We start from the raw sequence: 19,494 nt of genomic DNA on the forward strand, positions 1-19,494 counted from the left end.
TTGAAAAACTGTTTAGATCATCAAATGAAAATGGGTATTCTTATGAGGTCCTGTGAATTTTGGTATGGCTACAAACACATGGAACCTGTTTTTCAGTCAAGGTGTGTGGAACAGTTTAAAGGGTGGTGTCATTTCAAAGCACCGGGCCAATATGGTTGCTAAGGAGACCTAACTGGAGTCACTCACCACACGCCCCATTGATAGCGAGAACCACTAATCACAACCACGAGGAGGTTACCCCATGTGACTCTACCCTCCCTAGCAACCGAGCCAATTTGGTTGCTAAGGAGACCTGACTGGAGTCCCTCAGCACGCCCTGGATTCAAACTCACGACTCCAGGTGTGATAGTCAGCGCCAATACTCGCTGAGCCACCCAGGCCCCCCCAACACGGGTTCATCTATTTTAAGGTCCATTTATACAACACCTTTGACAGAGACAGGTGTGAATTCTTAGGACATCTATTTTAGTGATGTATGTCAGGTAGTTGGGACAGTTTGTGTGTAGTGTTATTTTAATATAGTTTACATTTACTACTATATATTTATACTTTAAAATATAGTTTTCTGCAGTTTAGAATGTCTCAGTGACATGGAAGTTACTTGGAAGTATCACATTAACGTAATTAACCAAACTATCCTAATTGGGTAACTGCTGTTAAATTGAGGTAAACATGGATTAAAGTGCTTGCTGGGTAGATTCATTACAAACACACACACACACACACACACACACACACACACACACACACACACACACACACACACACACACACACACGGACCATTTCTAAGATAAGACATCTCAGCTCAGACAGGAAAAACATATTTTGCCGCTGTCCCTATTTTGTCTAAGTATCTCTTTTGATCTCTTTGAAGTAAATCAGTATCATTAATTCAACTTGGTTTCCTCAGTTAGAGGGTTTCAAGTTTGGATCAAGTTATTTCTTTTTTTTATAACAGGCTTACCTGGTCAATACTTGTACAATTATTTAATCCGGACCGCTCAGATTTAGCAGGACTTGAATGCATGCTTTATTTTGAGATCTTAGTAGGAAACTGTCTTTATTGCAATGAATAAGTAGCAATATGTCAAGTTGTAACTGAAGCTCCTCCTAATTGTAGAATTAAAACAATATCACTGGACATGACATCACTGAATAAAAGTGACTAGTGACTAGTCCACTGGAGCTCTTAGTAAAGGTCAGTCTCAACAGAAAACATCAGGCATGTGGTTTAATGCTGTCTGAGTACTGTAGTAAATAAGCTGGGTTCAAATGTGCTCGTGCATCTGAACATCAGTCATGGACATATGATGCAGCATTAATAGAGGATTGCACGCTAATCAAGGCAATTGTTTTGCAGTATTATTGGTAAGCCCTCTATTTGATTAGCTTCATAAACACACAGTCTGGCATACTAAAGCTGTCTGATTATCGCTGGAGATGCCAGATTGTAAGTGTTTCACAACAGCTTTGATTCTAAAATGGAGCAGAATGGTTTATTTCACCATAGCTATGCTTTAATTTGTATGAGTTTCTGATCTATGAGTAACAAGTTTTGAAATGTGCACAAAATGTTATATTCAAAATGTGATATTTCAGAAATGTGTATGGACTGAAAACTGTAACAACTAAGTATAGTAGTAATCTCCATTCCCTTAATTGAAATGAACTTCAAGTTAAGTTTGGTTTTCAACCACAAATGAGTAAATGATGACAGAATTTTAATTTGTGGTTGAAAACAAAACTTAACTTGAAGTTCATATACAGTAGAAGGAACTTAACTTTAAATATTGTTGTTTCTAATTAATACGTTTAGATGAACTGACTCAAATTTAGATCATACAATAACACCGCTCAAATAAAGACGATTATGACCGATTCTAGGTCAATACTTAAACTTTATTCTCCTCTGAAATGCATATAAACTTGAGCAAAGTGTACAGATTAATCTAATGGTATCATCGAAACGACTATTTGCAACAAAACAACATGAATAATATAAAAAAAAATAGGTAAAACCTCTAAAAATTCTCAATAACAATATTTCAATTCCCCCATAAGTTTCCTTTGACCAAGAAACCATAATTAAATAATTCAAGCGCAAGGGATTATGAGATCAGTTCTTTCTTGCTCTGAACTGTGTTGAAATTTGGGGGGTTGGTTGGGTCACAGACAATAGAGTTAAGAGTTTAGGGACCCCAATAACAAAAATAAACTTTCATGGGCTTTATTCTTAAAAAAAAAACATAATAATAATATATATATACACTCACCTAAAGGATTATTAGGAACACCATACTAATACTGTGTTTGACCCCCTTTCGCCTTCAGAACTGCCTTAATTCTACGTGGCATTGATTCAACAAGGTGCTGAAAGCATTCTTTAGAAATGTTGGCCCATATTGATAGGATAGCATCTTGCAGTTGATGGAGATTTGTGGGATGCACATCCAGGGCACGAAGCTCCCGTTCCACCACATCCCAAAGATGCTCTATTGGGTTGAGATCTGGTGACTGTGGGGGCCATTTTAGTACAGTGAACTCATTGTCATGTTCAAGAAACCAATTTGAATTGATTCGAGCTTTGTGACATGGTGCATTATCCTGCTGGAAGTAGCCATCAGAGGATGGGTACATGGTGGCCATAAAGGGATGGACATGGTCAAAAACAATGCTCAGGTAGGCCGTGGCATTTGAACGATGCCCAATTGGCACTAAGGGGCCTAAAGTGTGCCAAGAAAACATCCCCCACACCATTACACCACCACCACCAGCCTGCACAGTGGTAACAAGGCATGATGGATCCATGTTCTCATTCTGTTTACGCCAAATTCTGACTCGACCATCTGAATGTCTCAACAGAAATCGAGACTCATCAGACCAGGCAACATTTTTCCAGTCTTCAACTGTCCAATTTTGGTGAGCTCTTGCAAATTGTAGCCTCTTTTTCCTATTTGTAGTGGAGATGAGTGGTACCCGGTGGGGTCTTCTGCTGTTGTAGCCCATCCGCCTCAAGGTTGTGTGTGTTGTGGCTTCACAAATGCTTTGCTGCATACCTCGGTTGTAACGAGTGGTTATTTCAGTCAAAGTTGCTCTTCTATCAGCTTGAATCAGTCGGCCCATTCTCCTCTGACCTCTAGCATCAACAAGGCATTTTCAGCCCACAGGACTGCCGCATACTGGATGTTTTTCCTTTTCACACCATTCTTTGTAAACCCTAGAAATGGCTGTGCGTGAAAATCCCAGTAACTGAGCAGATTGTGAAATACTCAGACCGGCCCGTCTGGCACCAACAACCATGCCACGCTCAAAATTGCTTAAATCACCTTTCTTTCCCATTCTGACATTCAGTTTGGAGTTCAGGAGATTGTCTTGACCAGGACCACACCCCTAAATGCATTGAAGCAACTGCCATGTGATTGGTTGATTAGATAATTGCATTAATGAGAAATTGAACAGGTGTTCCTAATAATCCTTTAGGTGAGTGTATATTGCCTTGACATAACATGATTTATAAATTTTTTTTTCTTTCTCAATCAAAATTTTCCAGCCTGGTCGCATGAACTTTTCGGGAGCATTTGCAAAACTAAAATAACGTGCTTCATTACACGGTTGGCTGCCGTTTACAAGTGAATTGTCCAGCGGGGGGCGCCAAAACCAAGCGACATGAGGTTGTAATCAGACAAGGTTTTTATATGAAGGTTTTAATAAGTCAAACGTACCTCCCTAACCTAAAACATTACCTTAAACCGAACCAACAGAGTCCGAAAAGATAAATGAGGGTTTAATGAAACAGATATCCTCACCCTTAACCCACACCTAACCCTAACTGATAGGGTTTTAAAATGCAAATTTGAAATAATAATAATAATAAAAAAGAAAACGCATTGACTGAAGAAACCACATAATTTTTTGTCACTTCCTTGTCGTGTGATTTCGCAGCCGTCCAGTGCTCGATCAGGTGAGCTACCAAGCAAGGTGAAGACACTGGAATAAGTGTGTATATGTAAGTGTGTCTGTAATACAAGGGTTAAAATGTTTCGTTTTTTCAAATCGTGCATTAAAGTAAAAGTGTTTTGATATCATAACATAGTGGGGGCTGAATAATGGAGTGAAAAATACTTATTTTTTTATAAGATCAAATTATAAATTCCTATAATTGTCTGTGTGTTGGAGGAGCTCTAACACAATTTAAACACGGGCTCTGAAAGCCGTCAGCAGCCCACACAAACAAACAAACACACACACAATGGGATTTTAGAGTAGCTTTAACAGAGACAGTTTTGAGATCTCACACATGCAAACACATTAGAGTACACACACACACACACCCATACATGTCTCACTCCTTCCCACTCCAGCTCTTCTGCAGTAGTTTTGAATCTTTTTGTCAGCGCTCAGATCCATAGTCATTTCCCTGCCTCCTCTGTCACCTCCTACTCACACTGCTCTAACTAGCACAAGCTAAGCTGTTCTCTTTCCCATGTTTCATCTCTGACTGGATCTTAACGTGCATGTCTCAGATCTCCTGAACCCTTTAGAAGACGCTCTCGAAAGAGAAATACTTTGTGTCCACCAGCAACTTCCAGCAGTAGTCGAGCTGAGGTAGGTGGGAACTCCGAAATCCATTCTGACCATCTGTTAGCCTTGCAAGTTCCTCTCTTATTACTTAGTGTAGACAGCCCCATGTGCAACCAAAGACATGCGTGTATTGATCTCTTCTACCAGTATCTTTAAGTTTGTGCTTTCTGTGATTGATTGATTGATTGATTGATTGGCTCTCATGGTTTGTGCCTACTGATTGGCTAGTTGGTATTCCTGTTGCACTCATTATGGGTCATGGTTTTGAAGTCATAAACACTCAGTGCTGATGTTGAGAGCATACCAGCAGTAATTTACAATAGCGGAGTAGTCATAAGTCTATTTGTATTATTGGTAGACAGGGTCTGAACAATTACACCTGTTATTCACTTGCATCTGGGAAGCATGACCATCAAATGTGCCTTTTCAGACAGGGATGAGATTCCAGACCGCATGGATTATGGAGAATGTCATTGTTTATGCTTCTTATATAATATTTTAAACAACACAAACACTCACACCATAGATAATTCAACCCACACACATTATTTGCATTGACAGAAAGTTTCTTTGTTTCCATTGATAATCATTGGGCTCACACAAGCATTTGCTTCAAGCCAATTGCTGTTAACTGAACTCTAGTCTGTGGGCCTGTTTATTGATTTGATAAAAATAGCTCAGCGAATAGAGAGCAAGCGAAGCAGTACTGTCATATTACTTTTTCAGGAAGTCTTACATAAGAAGTAGCATGTATGATATTGCATAAGATGGAATGATACACTCATAGCTCACATCCACATGCTGGTAATTATCATCGTACTGTAAGTGATGATGGCTACGTTCACTCAGCCTCTTTTCACGAACTTTTTGGCTGACTAAGCAGCAACATTATGTCACTGACCTATTGCTTTTGAAGGGCAAGCCCATCAATGTTGGCTACATAGCCTAGTTAAAGGACTAGTCCACCCCAAATTAAATATTCTGTCATTTATTTTACCCACGCCTCATGTCAGCCCTCTCTCTCTCTCTGAATGTTTGAACAAAGCTACTTTCCATACAACGACAGTTCATAGTGACCTTGGCTGTGAAGCTTCATAAATTCTAATAAAACATTATAAAATAGTTCATATGATGCATGTCCAGTATTCGAAGTCATCGGAAGCCAATCAATAGATTTGTGTGAGGAGAACAGACCCAAATTTGAGTCATTATTGCTTTAGTAATATATATATATATAATAATTTTCCACCGTGTCTCTGTCCCACTGTCTGAAACACTCGGTTTTAAGCCCTCTGGCCCTTTAAGACTTCAATGTAAACGCCCACAGTTATGATTGGCTAACACTTCCAATACAGCCATATTTAATCAAATACCACAACATTATAAAACAAAATTTCAGAATGAACCCACATCCAACAGATTTCATCGTAATATATTAAACTGAAAGAGGTATTGCCCCAAGTGAAGGAGTTCAAGTACCTCGGGGTCTTGTTCACGAGTGAGGGGACAATGGAGCGGGAGGTTGGCCGGAGAATCGGGGCAGCGGGGGCGGTATTGCACTCGCTCTATCATACCATTGTCACAAAAAGAGTTGAGCCGGAAGGCAAAGCTCTCGATCTACCGGTCAATTTTTGTTCCTACCCTCACCTATGGTCATGAAGGCTGGGTCATGACTGAAAGAACTAGGTCGCGAGTACAAGCGGCCGAAATGGGCTTCCTCAGAAGGGTGGCGGGCTTCTCCCTTAGAGATGAGGAGCTCAGTCATCCGTGAGGATCTCAGAGTAGATCCGCTGCTCCTTTGCGTCGAAAGGAGTCAGTTGAGGTGGTTTGGGCATCTGGCAAGGATGCCCCCTAGCCGCCTCCCTAGGGAGGTGTTTCAGGCATGTCCAGCTGGGAGGAGGCCTCGGGGAAGACCCAGGATTAGGTGGAGAGATTACATCTCCACACTGGCCTGGGAACACCTCGGGGTCCCCCAGTCAGATCTGGTTAATGTGGCTCGGGATAGGGAAGTTTGGGGCCCCCTGCTGGAGCAGCTGCCCCCGCGACCCGACTTCGGATAAGCGGTTGAAGATGGATGGATGGATATTAAACTGTTCACTCAAGCAGCACCATAAACTATCAAACATTCATGACATATAAAATTGTTTACAACAGTGTTTGATCTGCTCCATCTTTCAACGACAGTTCCTTTGCAAAGCTTGAAACATATTGTCACTGGTTCACAAGCAGTCCATGCTGATATGAGCCCTCAAATGCATACAAACCATGCTGAAATGTTCTTAATATGCAAACGTAATACAATCCATGGTGGTGTTGGGACGCTTGTCTTCACATCTCTCATCTTCCGTGTTTGTTTACATACAGAACGGCATGTGTTTCTCCCAGTCTGTGGCAGAACCAGCATGAGATGCGCTTTTAAAAGTTGAAGCATCAAAATGATCAAAGACGTCCATCTAGTGCATGTTTACAAAAGACCAACAATAAAAATAGCACAGATGGGTGCAAAAACAGTACAGGACACCTTCAAAACAGCAAGAAACAGCACAGCTGAATGAAACACAATGGCGGTCTCCTGTTTAGAGTTATAACTTGACATTGTATCTTTTAAAAGAGATGCATGATAACGGTCAAAGCCGTTCGTCTAGTGCATGCTTATGTAGAAAAACATTTAAATCCAGATAGGCACATGAAGGTGTCCTGTGTAAGTCTCTTTGGATAAATCTCCCATGACCGTTCCTCTCTCTCCTCTTCACCGGTGTGACTGTCTGAGCTCCAGTGGATGGGGCAAAGGGTGCAATGACGAAAAATAGGTGTTGATGTCTCGCTGAACAGGCGGTCATATGCAGTTTCTGGAGCCTGGTTTAAATAAATGCTCTTTTTCTGTTAAGGAGGAAGTTTTGAGTTTGAATTTGAAACGTACTGTATGTTTTTATAGTACAATGACCTGTACAATGATGATGTCAAAAGATCAAGAGAAATTTGATTCCTCATGTCATGAGCCCTTTAAATCAGTTGACATTTTACAATTAGGCCTGTGTCACATCTTGTATCTGCAACACGTATTCATCTTTTTCTTTTTTTAACTCCATAGAAAAATGGCGAAAAGGCACGGCAAATCTATGTATCCCCGTGCTCTTTTGCAATACAGGCTTTTATGAAGTATTTGCCTATTGTTTGAAAATAGTCTGTCTGGTTTGATGCACGTTACACACAGTGACGGACACACACGGCACGTTCATTAAAGTAGTTTATAGACTTCACTTTGGGTTTTGGATTCCAGTAGAATTAATTGCCATTTGGTTGTAAATGTGTCCCCCTTTATGTAAATTAGACGTTATGATGATTAAGTGTGTAAAAGTCATGAATGGTCCACTGTCATTTAACCATGTTACAATGTATCGCAATCATCAAAGGAAATGGGTTAACACGTCCCTGCTGCTACGACGCTCACAAGCCGCAGACGCAAGATGTGTGAAACAGACGTTGAGCTTCCAGAAGTCTCTAATCTAACAAGTATCTTCTGTGTTCATTTATGCGCAGGTGTAATTTTCCCGTGCAGTTATCCAGTGTAGATCGATCTCAGTGACTGCTCCCCTCTTCAACCTGAACATAATGGTCTAGTCCTGCTGTGAGGGCACAACAATGGCATCCATGGTTTCCAATGGCAACCGAGGTGGCCAGTCACTGGTCCTGAAAGATGTGGACCCTGAAACATGCATGATCGTGTTCAAGAACCACTGGGCGCAGGTAAATAATATTTTTCTAATGTTCTTTCTCTGTGTGCTGCACATTATTGACACATTAACACTCTCTACTCCCTTTCTATGGATACTTGCTTCTGTTTTGGGTACAAATTCAACCATTGGCATATCACTGGTTAAGAGCGCCACTGTGGTCACCTGTATGTAAATCGAGTGGCACTAATTTAAATATATGTAAATGTGCGATTGTTAAAATATCAGACTGCTAGATGACTCCACTGACCAGTCAAAATCGAGTATTCTAGAGCACGAAATTGTGTATATACATATTTTATATATATATATATATATATATATATATATATATATTATATTAATGTGATCGTTCACCCAAAAATGAAAATTGTCTCATCATGCCATTCCAGATGTGTGTGACTTTCTTTTTTCTGAACACAAATGAAGATTTTTAGAAGAATATCTCAGCTCTGTAGGTCCATACAATGCAAGTGAATGGTGACCAGAACAAAGAACCTCCAAAAAGTGACTTTCAGATATACTGATATCGCTTTTGAAGATATAGATTAAACCACTGGAGTCTTATGGATTACTTCTATTTTTACTCTGTGCTTTTTGGACCTTCTGAGTTCTGGTCACATTCACTTGCATTGTATGGACCTACAGAGCTGAGATATTCCTCTAAAAATCTTCATTTGTGTTCTGCAGAAGAAAGAAAGTCACACACATCTGGGATGGCATGAGGGGGAGTATATGATGAGAGAATTTTCATTTTTGGGTGCACTGTCCCTTTAAGTTTGCTTCCCAAAATCTCTTTGGAATCTCTATGAATCATTAACATGAATGGACTTTATAACAAAGACAACATTTCTAGTGTGATCAAAGTTCAACTGACTATTCACAATAAAATAAAATACAGTCTAAATGACCTCTGACCTCTTGAAATTTGTCAGGTGGTGAAGATTCTAGAGAAGCACGACCCCTTACGCAGTAATGTGGGTGGCCTGGGAGGAGGTCACAGTCTTGGAGGAGGCGGGGGACTGGGCGGCCTCCGCTTCGGGCCGATCCCTGGCGACGAGGCCAGCGCCGTGCAGAACTACGTAGAGCACATGCTCTTCCTCCTGATGGAGGAGGAGTGTGGTCAGAGTGGAGCCATGGGGCCCATCCTAGAGTTTGTGGTGATGGAGAACGTGTTGGAGAGACTGTTTATCTGGAGCCTGAGGAGAGAATTCACTGATGATATGAAGTTAGAGCAGCTGAAGATGTACGAGATGTTGATCGGACAAGCCAGGCAGCCGTTACTACATCATAAACCTGTGCTCAGGCCCTTGATGATGCTTCTGTCGTCCTGCTCTGGCTCGCCGTCTGGTCTGAGCTCCTCCGCTGTGGAGGCAGAGCTAGTGCTGCTCCTGAATCAACTGTGCTGTGTCCTGGCTAAAGACCCGTCTGTCCTGGAGCTGTTTTTCCATACGAGCGAGGACCAAGGGGCAGCTAACTTCCTAATCTTCTCACTGCTTATTCCTTTCATTCACAGAGAAGGGTTGGTCGGACAACAGGCCAGAGATGCACTCCTGCTCATTATGGCTCTCTCTGCTGAAAACCATGTTGTTGCCAAACACATAGCAGAGAATACCTACTTCTGTCCGGTATGATCCTGCGGGTGTGGGGGTCCTCCTTTCTCCCTTTTTATCCTTCTAGAAAACTAGATAATCTGCAGTACCATTGGACAGGTTTGGTGCAACCGGCAGCTAATCTTCATTGAATCGCATTGCCTGAATTACTAGTTTGTAGGGGCCATTATATATAATTTTCTGGAGTCTAAATACTGTATTCATTGTCCCGGGGATTTCTGGAGATAAAGTGAGAATAGCTTCTGAACATTATCAGGCTTTTCTTCCACAGTGGGCCTTGTTAGGGTCTTACGTAAAGTCATTAGAGCTAATTGCATATTCTCTGATAGCATGGATGAGTAACCGTTTAGATGACATCATCACCCACAACTTCAATAGAGTCTGGCTGCAGACATGCACTCTCAGCTCTCTGTGACATCACACACACTCTCTGCCAATGAATTGGAAATATTTGGCAGTCAGTTTGAATACTGAATATTGAATTTACACAGATGAATATTTTTTGATGAAGAATATCTCAGCTCTGTAGGTCCGTACAATGCAAGTGAATGGTGACCAGAACTTTTAAAGCTCGAAAAAGCAAGTAGGTGAAGGAGTAGGTGGCGATATGCACAAAGAATACGAATCGCCAAAAAACGAAAGAAGAATGTGAAAGTGAAAGCGGAGATTTATAGTCAAAAATGACAGAAATATTGATCCGTTTCTCACCCACACCTATCATATGACTTCTTAAGACATGGATTAAACCACTGGAGGCATATGGATTACTTTTATGCTGCCTTGATGTGCTTGTTGGAGCTTCAAAGTTCTGGTCACCATTCACTTGCATTGTATGGAACTACAGCTTCAGACTACGCTAGTCACACGTTGTTTATTTAAAGTGTGTTGCCAGCGACAACAACGCAGAAAAAATACCTGTTATCTTCCCATTGTTTTACAGTAGGGTACAATGCGGCGAAAGGCACGCATTGTGCATATCGAGGCGCCGTTTTGTGGTCCGTTCTGCATAACATGGCAGCTCATTTTAGCTTATCGTGTCCCATTCGGCCCGTTTCACGGCCGACCCACCGGCCCGCTCGGTTCTCCAATGGCCAGTCCGCCCCTGATCGCTCCTAAAGTGCATCGGCCCACCGGGATAATGCCCGGTATGCCAGATTACCAGTCCAGCGCTGCATGATACATTGTGTCTAAAAGCTCCTGTATACAGGCATCTTACATTAAAATGTATCAGTTTTTTAAAGTAACTTAATGTAACATTAACATGTAACTATTCCACAATCTGTTTGCTGTGAGTCTGGTTGATCCCAGTTCATATGTTTGTGTTTGTACAAATCAGATAATCACATGTAATCCATCTTTTTTTTGTACTTGATGAAGGTTTTGGCCACAGGTCTGAGTGGACTCTACTCCTCCTTGCCAACTAAGCTGGATGTCCCTAGTGAGGACTGGCACTGTCTGCACCGTGAAGACTGGCAGCAGCTGCCCGCTCTTGTGCAGTTTCTTAATTCCCTGGAGTTCTGCAACGCAGTCATACAGGTGAACGCTGAATTAACATAATTCTTAAATCCACAGCATGTAATCGGCTTATGCCTGTGCCCGTCATAAAATAAATGTCACAAACCTCCTCTCCAAATTCTGTACACAATCTTCCGGAAATCTCATATCAGAAGACAAAGGTTGAGCTTTAAATAAACATATTATTCCCCTTATCTTTATGTGTGAGCAGTAGATAGAAAGTGAAAATACTGTGAATGCGGTGGGTGTTGAGTGTTTCTCATTTTAGCTTTACTTTTTGTGTAGGTGGCCCATACTTCTATCAGAGACCAGCTGGTGGGGTACATCCATAATGGCTTTCTGGTACCTGTTCTAGCACCAGCATTACACAAGGTTAGTAAATATTTTTAAATAGTTTTTTTATTAATCCCACCTCATGATCTTACATTTACATTTACATTTATGCATTTGGCAGACGCTTTTATCCAAAGCGACTTACAGTACACAATGGTGGTGGCTGTGGGGATCGAACCTACAACCTTCTGATTACCAGTTAAGTGCTTTAGCCTACTACGCCACCACCACGCCACATCTTGGCCTAACTCTCATGGACAAAATCCTCCGGTGGCTTTAAACAGGGTTCCCATGGTCATATTAGCAAGTTTTAAAATGATGCTCTGGAGTGGTGGTGGTGTAGTGGTCTAAAGCACATAACTGGTAATCTGGTAATCAGAAGGTCGCTGGTTCGAGCCACACAGCCGCCACCACCATTGTGTCCTTGAGTAAGGCACTTAACTCCAGGTTGCTCCGGGGGGATTGTCCCTGTAATAACTGCACTGTAAGTCACTTTGGATAAAAGCATCTGCCAAATGCATAAATGTAAATGTAAATTAGTGGTCGACCGATATGGGTTTCTTAATGACCGATGCCGATATCCAGAGAGCAGTGTGGCCGATAGGCCGATACAATGCCGATATATCACACAATTTAATATAGTAAATAACATAAACATAAAATAGCTTTTAAAATAAAAAACGAATTCTTATTTTGCACAATACAATTAAGTAGATAGCAGTTTCTTCTGATTTCTGTTTAATCATCAAACTTTAGTAATTTATTAGTGCATGAAGAAAGTGTTACTATATTAGGAAGAAGGAAATACCAGTACACACAGTAGTCCAGCCGCCATGGATGGCACGTGCACATAAAAAATAACGAAACAAGCCAATCGCACATACAGTGCATCGTGAATATGACATTTACTCAGTGCAGGTGAAGCGCTTTTATTTTGAAGATGCACTCACGAGCTCATGCGGATCCAGCGTGAACCGCAATCTCCTGACAGTTTAATCGGACTGGATCACCTGCTTGGATTGTCATGGATTGACCGTCACGATTTGTGAATCAGAAGTTTTGATTCTGGCTGATGGAATATGCGCTTCAGAGGAAGATTTATGAGTGCTCCACAGGACGCTGGATCTGCTCAAGTTTTGTGAGGTTGGTTTATTACATCGGCTTAATCGAGAGATGTGCATGTTTGCAGACAGTATATGATATTAGTTTTATTGATATTTGCCTTTTTATCATTAGACAAGACAGTTAAAAGTTACAGGGAACTGTTGAGGAGAGAGGAGAATGAAACAGGCGAGCGCTTTAACATTATGAGCTCAAACGCGTCTGCCGCGGCTCTGATATACGGACCGTTTAAATACCGGTCTATTATTGTAATAACATGATGGCACGTAACAAGAAAACGAGCCGTTATTGGACGTTTACATGTCTCAGTCGCTTCACATGCAAGCAGGTGATTCTCAGCGCCCTCAAGAAACAAAACGGCCAAATGTGAAAATGTATCGGGCGTTGTCAATAATTAAAATAAGTCAGAATATTGCCCGTGCCGATATATCGGTCGACTACTATTTGAAAAGACGTGACAATTAAAAGAATCCTGAAATCATGGAACATTCTATAGTATACAGTATATTGTTTTTGTTTTTGTTTATTTCTTAGTAGATTGTTTCTACTATAAATCTTATTTTAAATCTATAATAGAAAATCCTTATCCAGTAGTCGTGAACAACTGTCATATCATGGAAATTCATTGGTCAAATGGGAACTCTGTTGACATCGTTTTAAATAGTTAACACTTGAAGAGGTGATGACCACAACAGCATACCTGGACTTGTTCATACGAAGTGTGTCTGAACCCGCCCTGCTACACACCTTCCTCAGCTTCATCCTCCTCCATCGCCATGACAACGTACACCTTTTGGACACGCTGGTTAGCCGCATCAATACTCCCTTTCAGGTACCCATACTCTCAATACTCTGTCAGTCGCATTCAGCATTTTTGAAAAGTAGTACTGATTTCAGAACAGACCACTTCGCTTATATTGGTGAGGGGAGTGGCTTATTTTGGGCTTGTTTTTCCAGACCAGGTTGCTTGTTTCTCTTGTGAGATCTGGCAACACCAGTATTAGTATTTCACTCACCCATTAGTGCAGAGAACTGTCATTTTACAAAGAACGTTATTAACTGTTATATCCGGTTACTTTTGGACAGGAAGCGAAAAATACAGTTTTGCTCAGAACGAACCGAAATGAAAAGCATTTAGTTTTTAGTCCCTGCACAGCGTGTATCTCTTGATGTGTAGATTAAAACGAGAAATCTTGAGTATTGAGTTTAAAACGGCTTGCCACAATATACTGTAGAATAGAGTGTTAAACTATTATTTGTGTGTTAAATAATTTTTGTTAAATTATTTGTCATGATTTTTGTCTTTTAAAAAAATGTCCTTTTAAATGTATTAATATTTCATCACGTCATTTTCATTCATTCGAGTCAGTTTTACTCTAACATGTAATTTCAGTTGCCAACAACAACATGGGTTTTTTTGTTCACAATAGCATGTCAAATTTAAATGTGTAATATTTTCCACCAGGTGGCGCCAAGTTTAGCCTATGGAGCAAATACAAGCTTTTCCCCTATTCTCTGTTTGATATATTATAGAGACCTGCAGGACAATTGAATAAATGATGTAGCTAAAATTGTGTGTGTGTGTGTGAGTCTGTGTGTGTGTGTGTGTGTGTGTGTGTGTGTTGGTATGGATGTCAGAATGTGTTTTGTATGTGTGTATTGAGAAGTAAGTGTGTGTGAGTGTTTGTGTGTGTGTGAGTGTATGTATGTATGTGTGTGTGTGTGTGTGTGTGTGTTGGTATGGACGTGTGTGTGTGTGTGTGTGTGTGTGTGTGTGTGTATGGATGTCAGACTGTGTTTTGTATGTGTATTGAGAAGTAAGTGTGTGTGTGCGTGTGTGCGTGTGTGCGTGTGTGTGTGTGTGTGTGTGTGTTGGTATGGATGTGTGAGTGTGTGTGTGTGTTGGTATGGATGTGTGAGTGTGTGTTGTATGGATGTGTGTGTGTATGGATGTCAGAGTGTGTTTTGTATGTGTATTGAGAAGTAAGTGTGTGTGTGTGTGTGTGTGTGTGTTGGTATGGATGTGTGAGTGTGTGTGTGTGTGTTGGTATGGATGTGTGAGTGTATGGATGTCAGAGTTTGTTTTGTATGTGTATTGAGAAGTAAGTGTGTGTGTGTGTGTGTGTGTGTGTGTGTGTGTGTTGGTATGGATGTGTGAGTGTGTGTGTGTGTGTTGGTATGGATGTGTGAGTGTGTGTTGGTATGGATGTGTGAGTGTATGGATGTCAGAGTTTGTTTTGTATGTGTATTGAGAAGTAAGTGAGTGTGTGTGAGTGTGTGTGTGTGTGTGTTGGTATGGATGTGTGAGTGTATGGATGTCAGAGTTTGTTTTGTATGTGTATTGAGAAGTAAGTGAGTGTGTGTGTGTGTGTGTGTGTGTGTTGGTATGGATGTGTGTGTGTGTTGATATGGATGTCAGAGTGTGTTTTGTGTGTGAGACAAGGACATTTTTGTCCTCTAAGGACCTCTGAGTATCTTTTTTAAATTGACGCACAAGGGTTAAACTACAAAATGATGTAGAATAGTTCAAATTATTATATTCAAATGTATAAACTAATTAGAATGATTTAATCTTGCATCAAACAATATTAAAGATTAAAATGTGAGACTAAATGACACAAAAAGCAGTCCTGAAATAAGAACATATAATGAATATTTTTACTTATTAGATTTGCTCATGTTTTAGACACTTATGAATATTGATAAATGTAGTATGTTTTTAAGGAAACAAAGTATTCACACCCAAGTTGTGCCCTGATTAGTGCAAAATTGAGTACAAGTTCACCAGTTCTTTTGCTTCATTGTCTGTGTAGATGTAAGTTATACATATTTATGTTATATATATATGTTGCGAGTATAACCAATTAATCTAATAATATCGGATGCATTTAAGTTAGTGAATTAACCCGTTAGTGAAGTCCATTGCAGCTCAAGTGGAGAACTCCCCAAAATACTATGACTGGACTATTTGAATCAACTCTTATCAGATTTTTCTTTCTATCGTCATATTTTCATCAACAGTCTGTTTTAATTAAAACCGTTTGATTATCGTCGTGATCTTTCAATTGTTTATTGGCTGCTCTTTTGTTCCAGCTCGGCACTGTATCACTGGCTCTGTTCCGTACACTCATTGGCTTGCACTGCGAGGATGTCATGCTCCAGATGATTTTCAAGTGAGTACTCTCACAGACTCTTAATGTTTATTCATGTACTCAACATTTGGTGCATCTCTGACAAGAAGAAGTATTAAGTTGTATGAACTGTAGATATTGTTTGATAATCTTGGTGTTGTGTTGGAGTTCTGCAGACCTTGCTCACATTGTCTAGTGTCAGACAAAGACATTAGGTGCGTCCCAAATCGCACACTTCTGCACTATTCTACGTCATTTTGTAGTTTGAGTAACTTTTTTAAATTGACACACAAGGGTCAGAGGTCATTAGAGGACAAAAAATGTCTAACAACCAACTATTCATTCATTTTCAGGATTTTAACCCTTTAAATGCCACCTGATGTTTTTACACACACACACACACACACACACACACACACACACACACACACACATATATATACACACACACACACACACACATTGGGTTTCCATGTTTTATGGGGACTTTCCATAGACATAATGGTTTTTATACAAACTTTATATTCTATCCCCTAAACCTAACCCTACCCCTAAACCTAACCCTCACAGAAAATCTTCTACAAATTGTCTTCACAACATCAAAAAATTTGGGTTTTACTATCCTTATGGGGACATTTGTTCTCCACAAAGTATTAAATACACGCTCACATGCGCGCACACACACACGCAATACACACATACAAAGCACACTCTGACATCCATACCAACCAGGGACAAATTACCGACCGGGCCAATGGGGCCAGTGCCCAGGGGCCCTTGTCTACCTGGGGATGCCCTAGATGCACTTGAAATCCCTTTTGTCCCCCCCGATCAACAACATTTTGTGCATGAACTACGAACCCCCCTCCGTCCCTGATTCCAACACACACACACACACACACACACACACACGTTGTGTTTCCATGTTTTATGGGGACTTTCCATAGACATAATGGTTTTTATACTGTACAAACTTTATATTCTATCCCCTAAACCTAACCCTACCCCTAAACCTAACCCTCACAGAAAACTTTCTGCATTTTTACATTTTCAAAAAACATAATTTAGTATGATTTATAAGCTGTTTTCCTCATGGGGACCGACAAAATGTCCCCACAAGGTCAAAAATTTCGGGTTTTACTATCCTTATGGGGACATTTGGTCCCCACAAAGTGATAAATACACGCTCACACACACACACACACACACACACACACACAATTTTAGCTGCATCATTTATTAAATTGTCCTGCAGGTCTCTATAATACAGCAAACAGAAAATAGGGGAAAAGCTTGTATTTGCTCCATAGGCTAAACATGTGAAAAATGGCACCATCTGGTGGAAAATATTAAAGTGTAAATTTTGAAGCCAGGGCTCCAGAATGAAAGTGTAATACCATAGAATTCATGATTTTATGCTTTAATGATACTGGGATCAAATATTGCAATTTTAATGGGTTTCAATGGGGACATTTAATGTGTAACTATTTTGTGTAATATAGATGTATTATAGGAACTGAGGTTGAAATATCAAAATTCACTCAAAATACACACCTTTGGCAAAATGTATGCCGTTGGCATTAACAGAATGATCGAAAAAACAACAGTGGAAAAAGACAAAAATGTCCCGAAGGTCACACAAAGGTTAAGTAGTGCTAGCAGTATGTTAACACTGAAAATGCAACAAAAAGAAGTGTACTCGAGTACCCGGATGCTACTATTTCAACCATCAAAACAGAATGTGAAATGTTGGACATTTTATGCACTCAGGCGTGTCGTACTTAGCGGAAGGGGTGGAGTCACCTGGCTGCATTGCTGGTCTGACAAAACAATGGTAAATAATGGAGAATTTAGCCATTAGCAAAACATCAGTGAAGACAGCACCTTATAAATGTCAGTTTTAGGCTATGCTTTACCATCACCCAACACTGTGTCAATATGTACTTAAAGTGTTGAACTGAGGTTGGCTAACGCGCTAAAGCTAGTGGCGAAACATCACTTCTGTGTAGTAAGAAAACATTAAGTGTTTTATTTGGGATGATACCACACTTTTAAAATTCATACACTACATCAATGAGTGTATAGTGTGCCAATTGGGACTGTTATCTATTATATGTCAATTGCTTTCCCTTTGAGGGTAACTTCCTGGAGCGCCTTGTAGCACTATAAGTTGTGTCTCGTGGTTTCCCTCAGGTACCTGATCCCTTGTAACCACATGATGTTGAGCCAGCGCAGAGTTCTGAGAGAGAGAGACTGTTACTCTGTTTCAGGCGCTAAGTTTCTGGCCCTTACACCCTCCTGCTGCTCTCCTGAGATCATCCCTCCTCCACTCAGACAGATGGACTCCATCCTGTGGTCCAAAAGCACTGATGGCTCTCATACAGGAAATATGGGTAAAGTAGTTTTGTAACTTGCTTTGTAAAAGTCATGAATGTCATGCAGACATTTGAGGTTCTAATGTGCAACATGTCCAGTGTTGATCTAGTCAATTAAATGACTGAAGAATGAAGGTTTTATTTTCTCATATTCCCAATGCACTCTTAAGTCTTCGTGGTGGCATAGTGACTCAACTCAACTTTGAAGGAAGAACAATTATGATAGTTATATTATGAAAACAGAATTTCCAATGGGGGGCGGGGCCGGGTCGGAATATCGCGCGCCCGGTCCCCAATCGGCCTGATGAGGCGCGCGAGGGAAAAGGCCAACACAGTGCGAAAGAGAGAGAGAGAGAGAGGAGAGAGAGAAAAAGCTCACTCACCGGTTCTCTGATGTACCGTCGCGTGATCCTCGAACACTCCTCCACACTCAGGCGGACGACAGCCGCTCCAACCCCGGGCGAACCAGAGTCAAACCTTCGACCCCCAGCGGGCAGAACGCCCCTCCGCTTTTCTGGCAGCAAATGGGGACATTCCTCCGCCCCTGGCAGTGGCCCTACCGCTACGGGCGGTCAGAGAGTTTCCCTCGACGCGTCTCTGGGGACGGCAGGGCACTCCTCCGCCCCCGGCAGTGGCTCCCTCGCTCCAGGCAGTCGGGGTATCCAGTCCCCACTTGCCAGTTCCCCGCATCCGGGCGGTTGGGCTACTCCGTCACCCGGCAGATGGCAGCGGCGCTCCCCTGGGTGAACGGCAGTGTCGAGGACTCTGCAACGGGCATCCCTCCTCCTTCCCGGGTTTCGGCACCAATGTAACACTGTTAAGGATGGGCAAGGAGGAGGCGAGAACCGGCTTGTCAACATAAATCATAATTTAATGCAAACTTAAACCAAAAGCACAAACACATAAACATAAACACACACATGACGAACATGCCCGTAATTCTCTCTCTCTCGAACCATCGTCACCGGCCGCCTTTATCCCTCGCGCTCCTCATCAGGCCGATTGGGGACCGGGCTCGCGATATTCTGACCCGGCCCCGCCCCCCTCCGCTCCACAATTTCTTAAACATTGTTTTAAAATTCACTAAA

The 19,494-nt window shown here is 41.3% G+C and overlaps 1 protein-coding gene across 3 annotated transcripts in view; it reads left to right on the forward strand.

Annotated features, from left to right (window-relative positions):
* Positions 1–19,494, forward strand: part of fhip1aa (FHF complex subunit HOOK interacting protein 1Aa) — a 38,132-nt gene that overhangs the window by 7,540 nt on the left and 11,098 nt on the right. The window contains exons 1-8 of one of the 3 annotated variants that reach the window (XM_052137578.1): positions 1,134–1,370; positions 8,124–8,330; positions 9,253–9,945; positions 11,308–11,466; positions 11,731–11,817; positions 13,565–13,732; positions 15,994–16,073; positions 18,225–18,424. In XM_052137578.1, coding sequence (XP_051993538.1) covers positions 8,226–8,330; positions 9,253–9,945; positions 11,308–11,466; positions 11,731–11,817; positions 13,565–13,732; positions 15,994–16,073; positions 18,225–18,424 — 1,492 coding nt within the window. In that variant the 5' untranslated portion in view covers positions 1,134–1,370; positions 8,124–8,225. Of the gene's footprint in view, positions 1–1,133; positions 1,371–4,419; positions 4,608–8,123; positions 8,331–9,252; positions 9,946–11,307; positions 11,467–11,730; positions 11,818–13,564; positions 13,733–15,993; positions 16,074–18,224; positions 18,425–19,494 lie in introns of those variants that run through there. The other 2 variants (XM_052137577.1, XM_052137576.1) reach the window with 2 other exon arrangements.

This window comes from Xyrauchen texanus, chromosome 11 (assembly GCF_025860055.1).
Source record: "Xyrauchen texanus isolate HMW12.3.18 chromosome 11, RBS_HiC_50CHRs, whole genome shotgun sequence".
In the NCBI taxonomy this organism is placed as follows: domain Eukaryota; kingdom Metazoa; phylum Chordata; class Actinopteri; order Cypriniformes; family Catostomidae; genus Xyrauchen; species Xyrauchen texanus.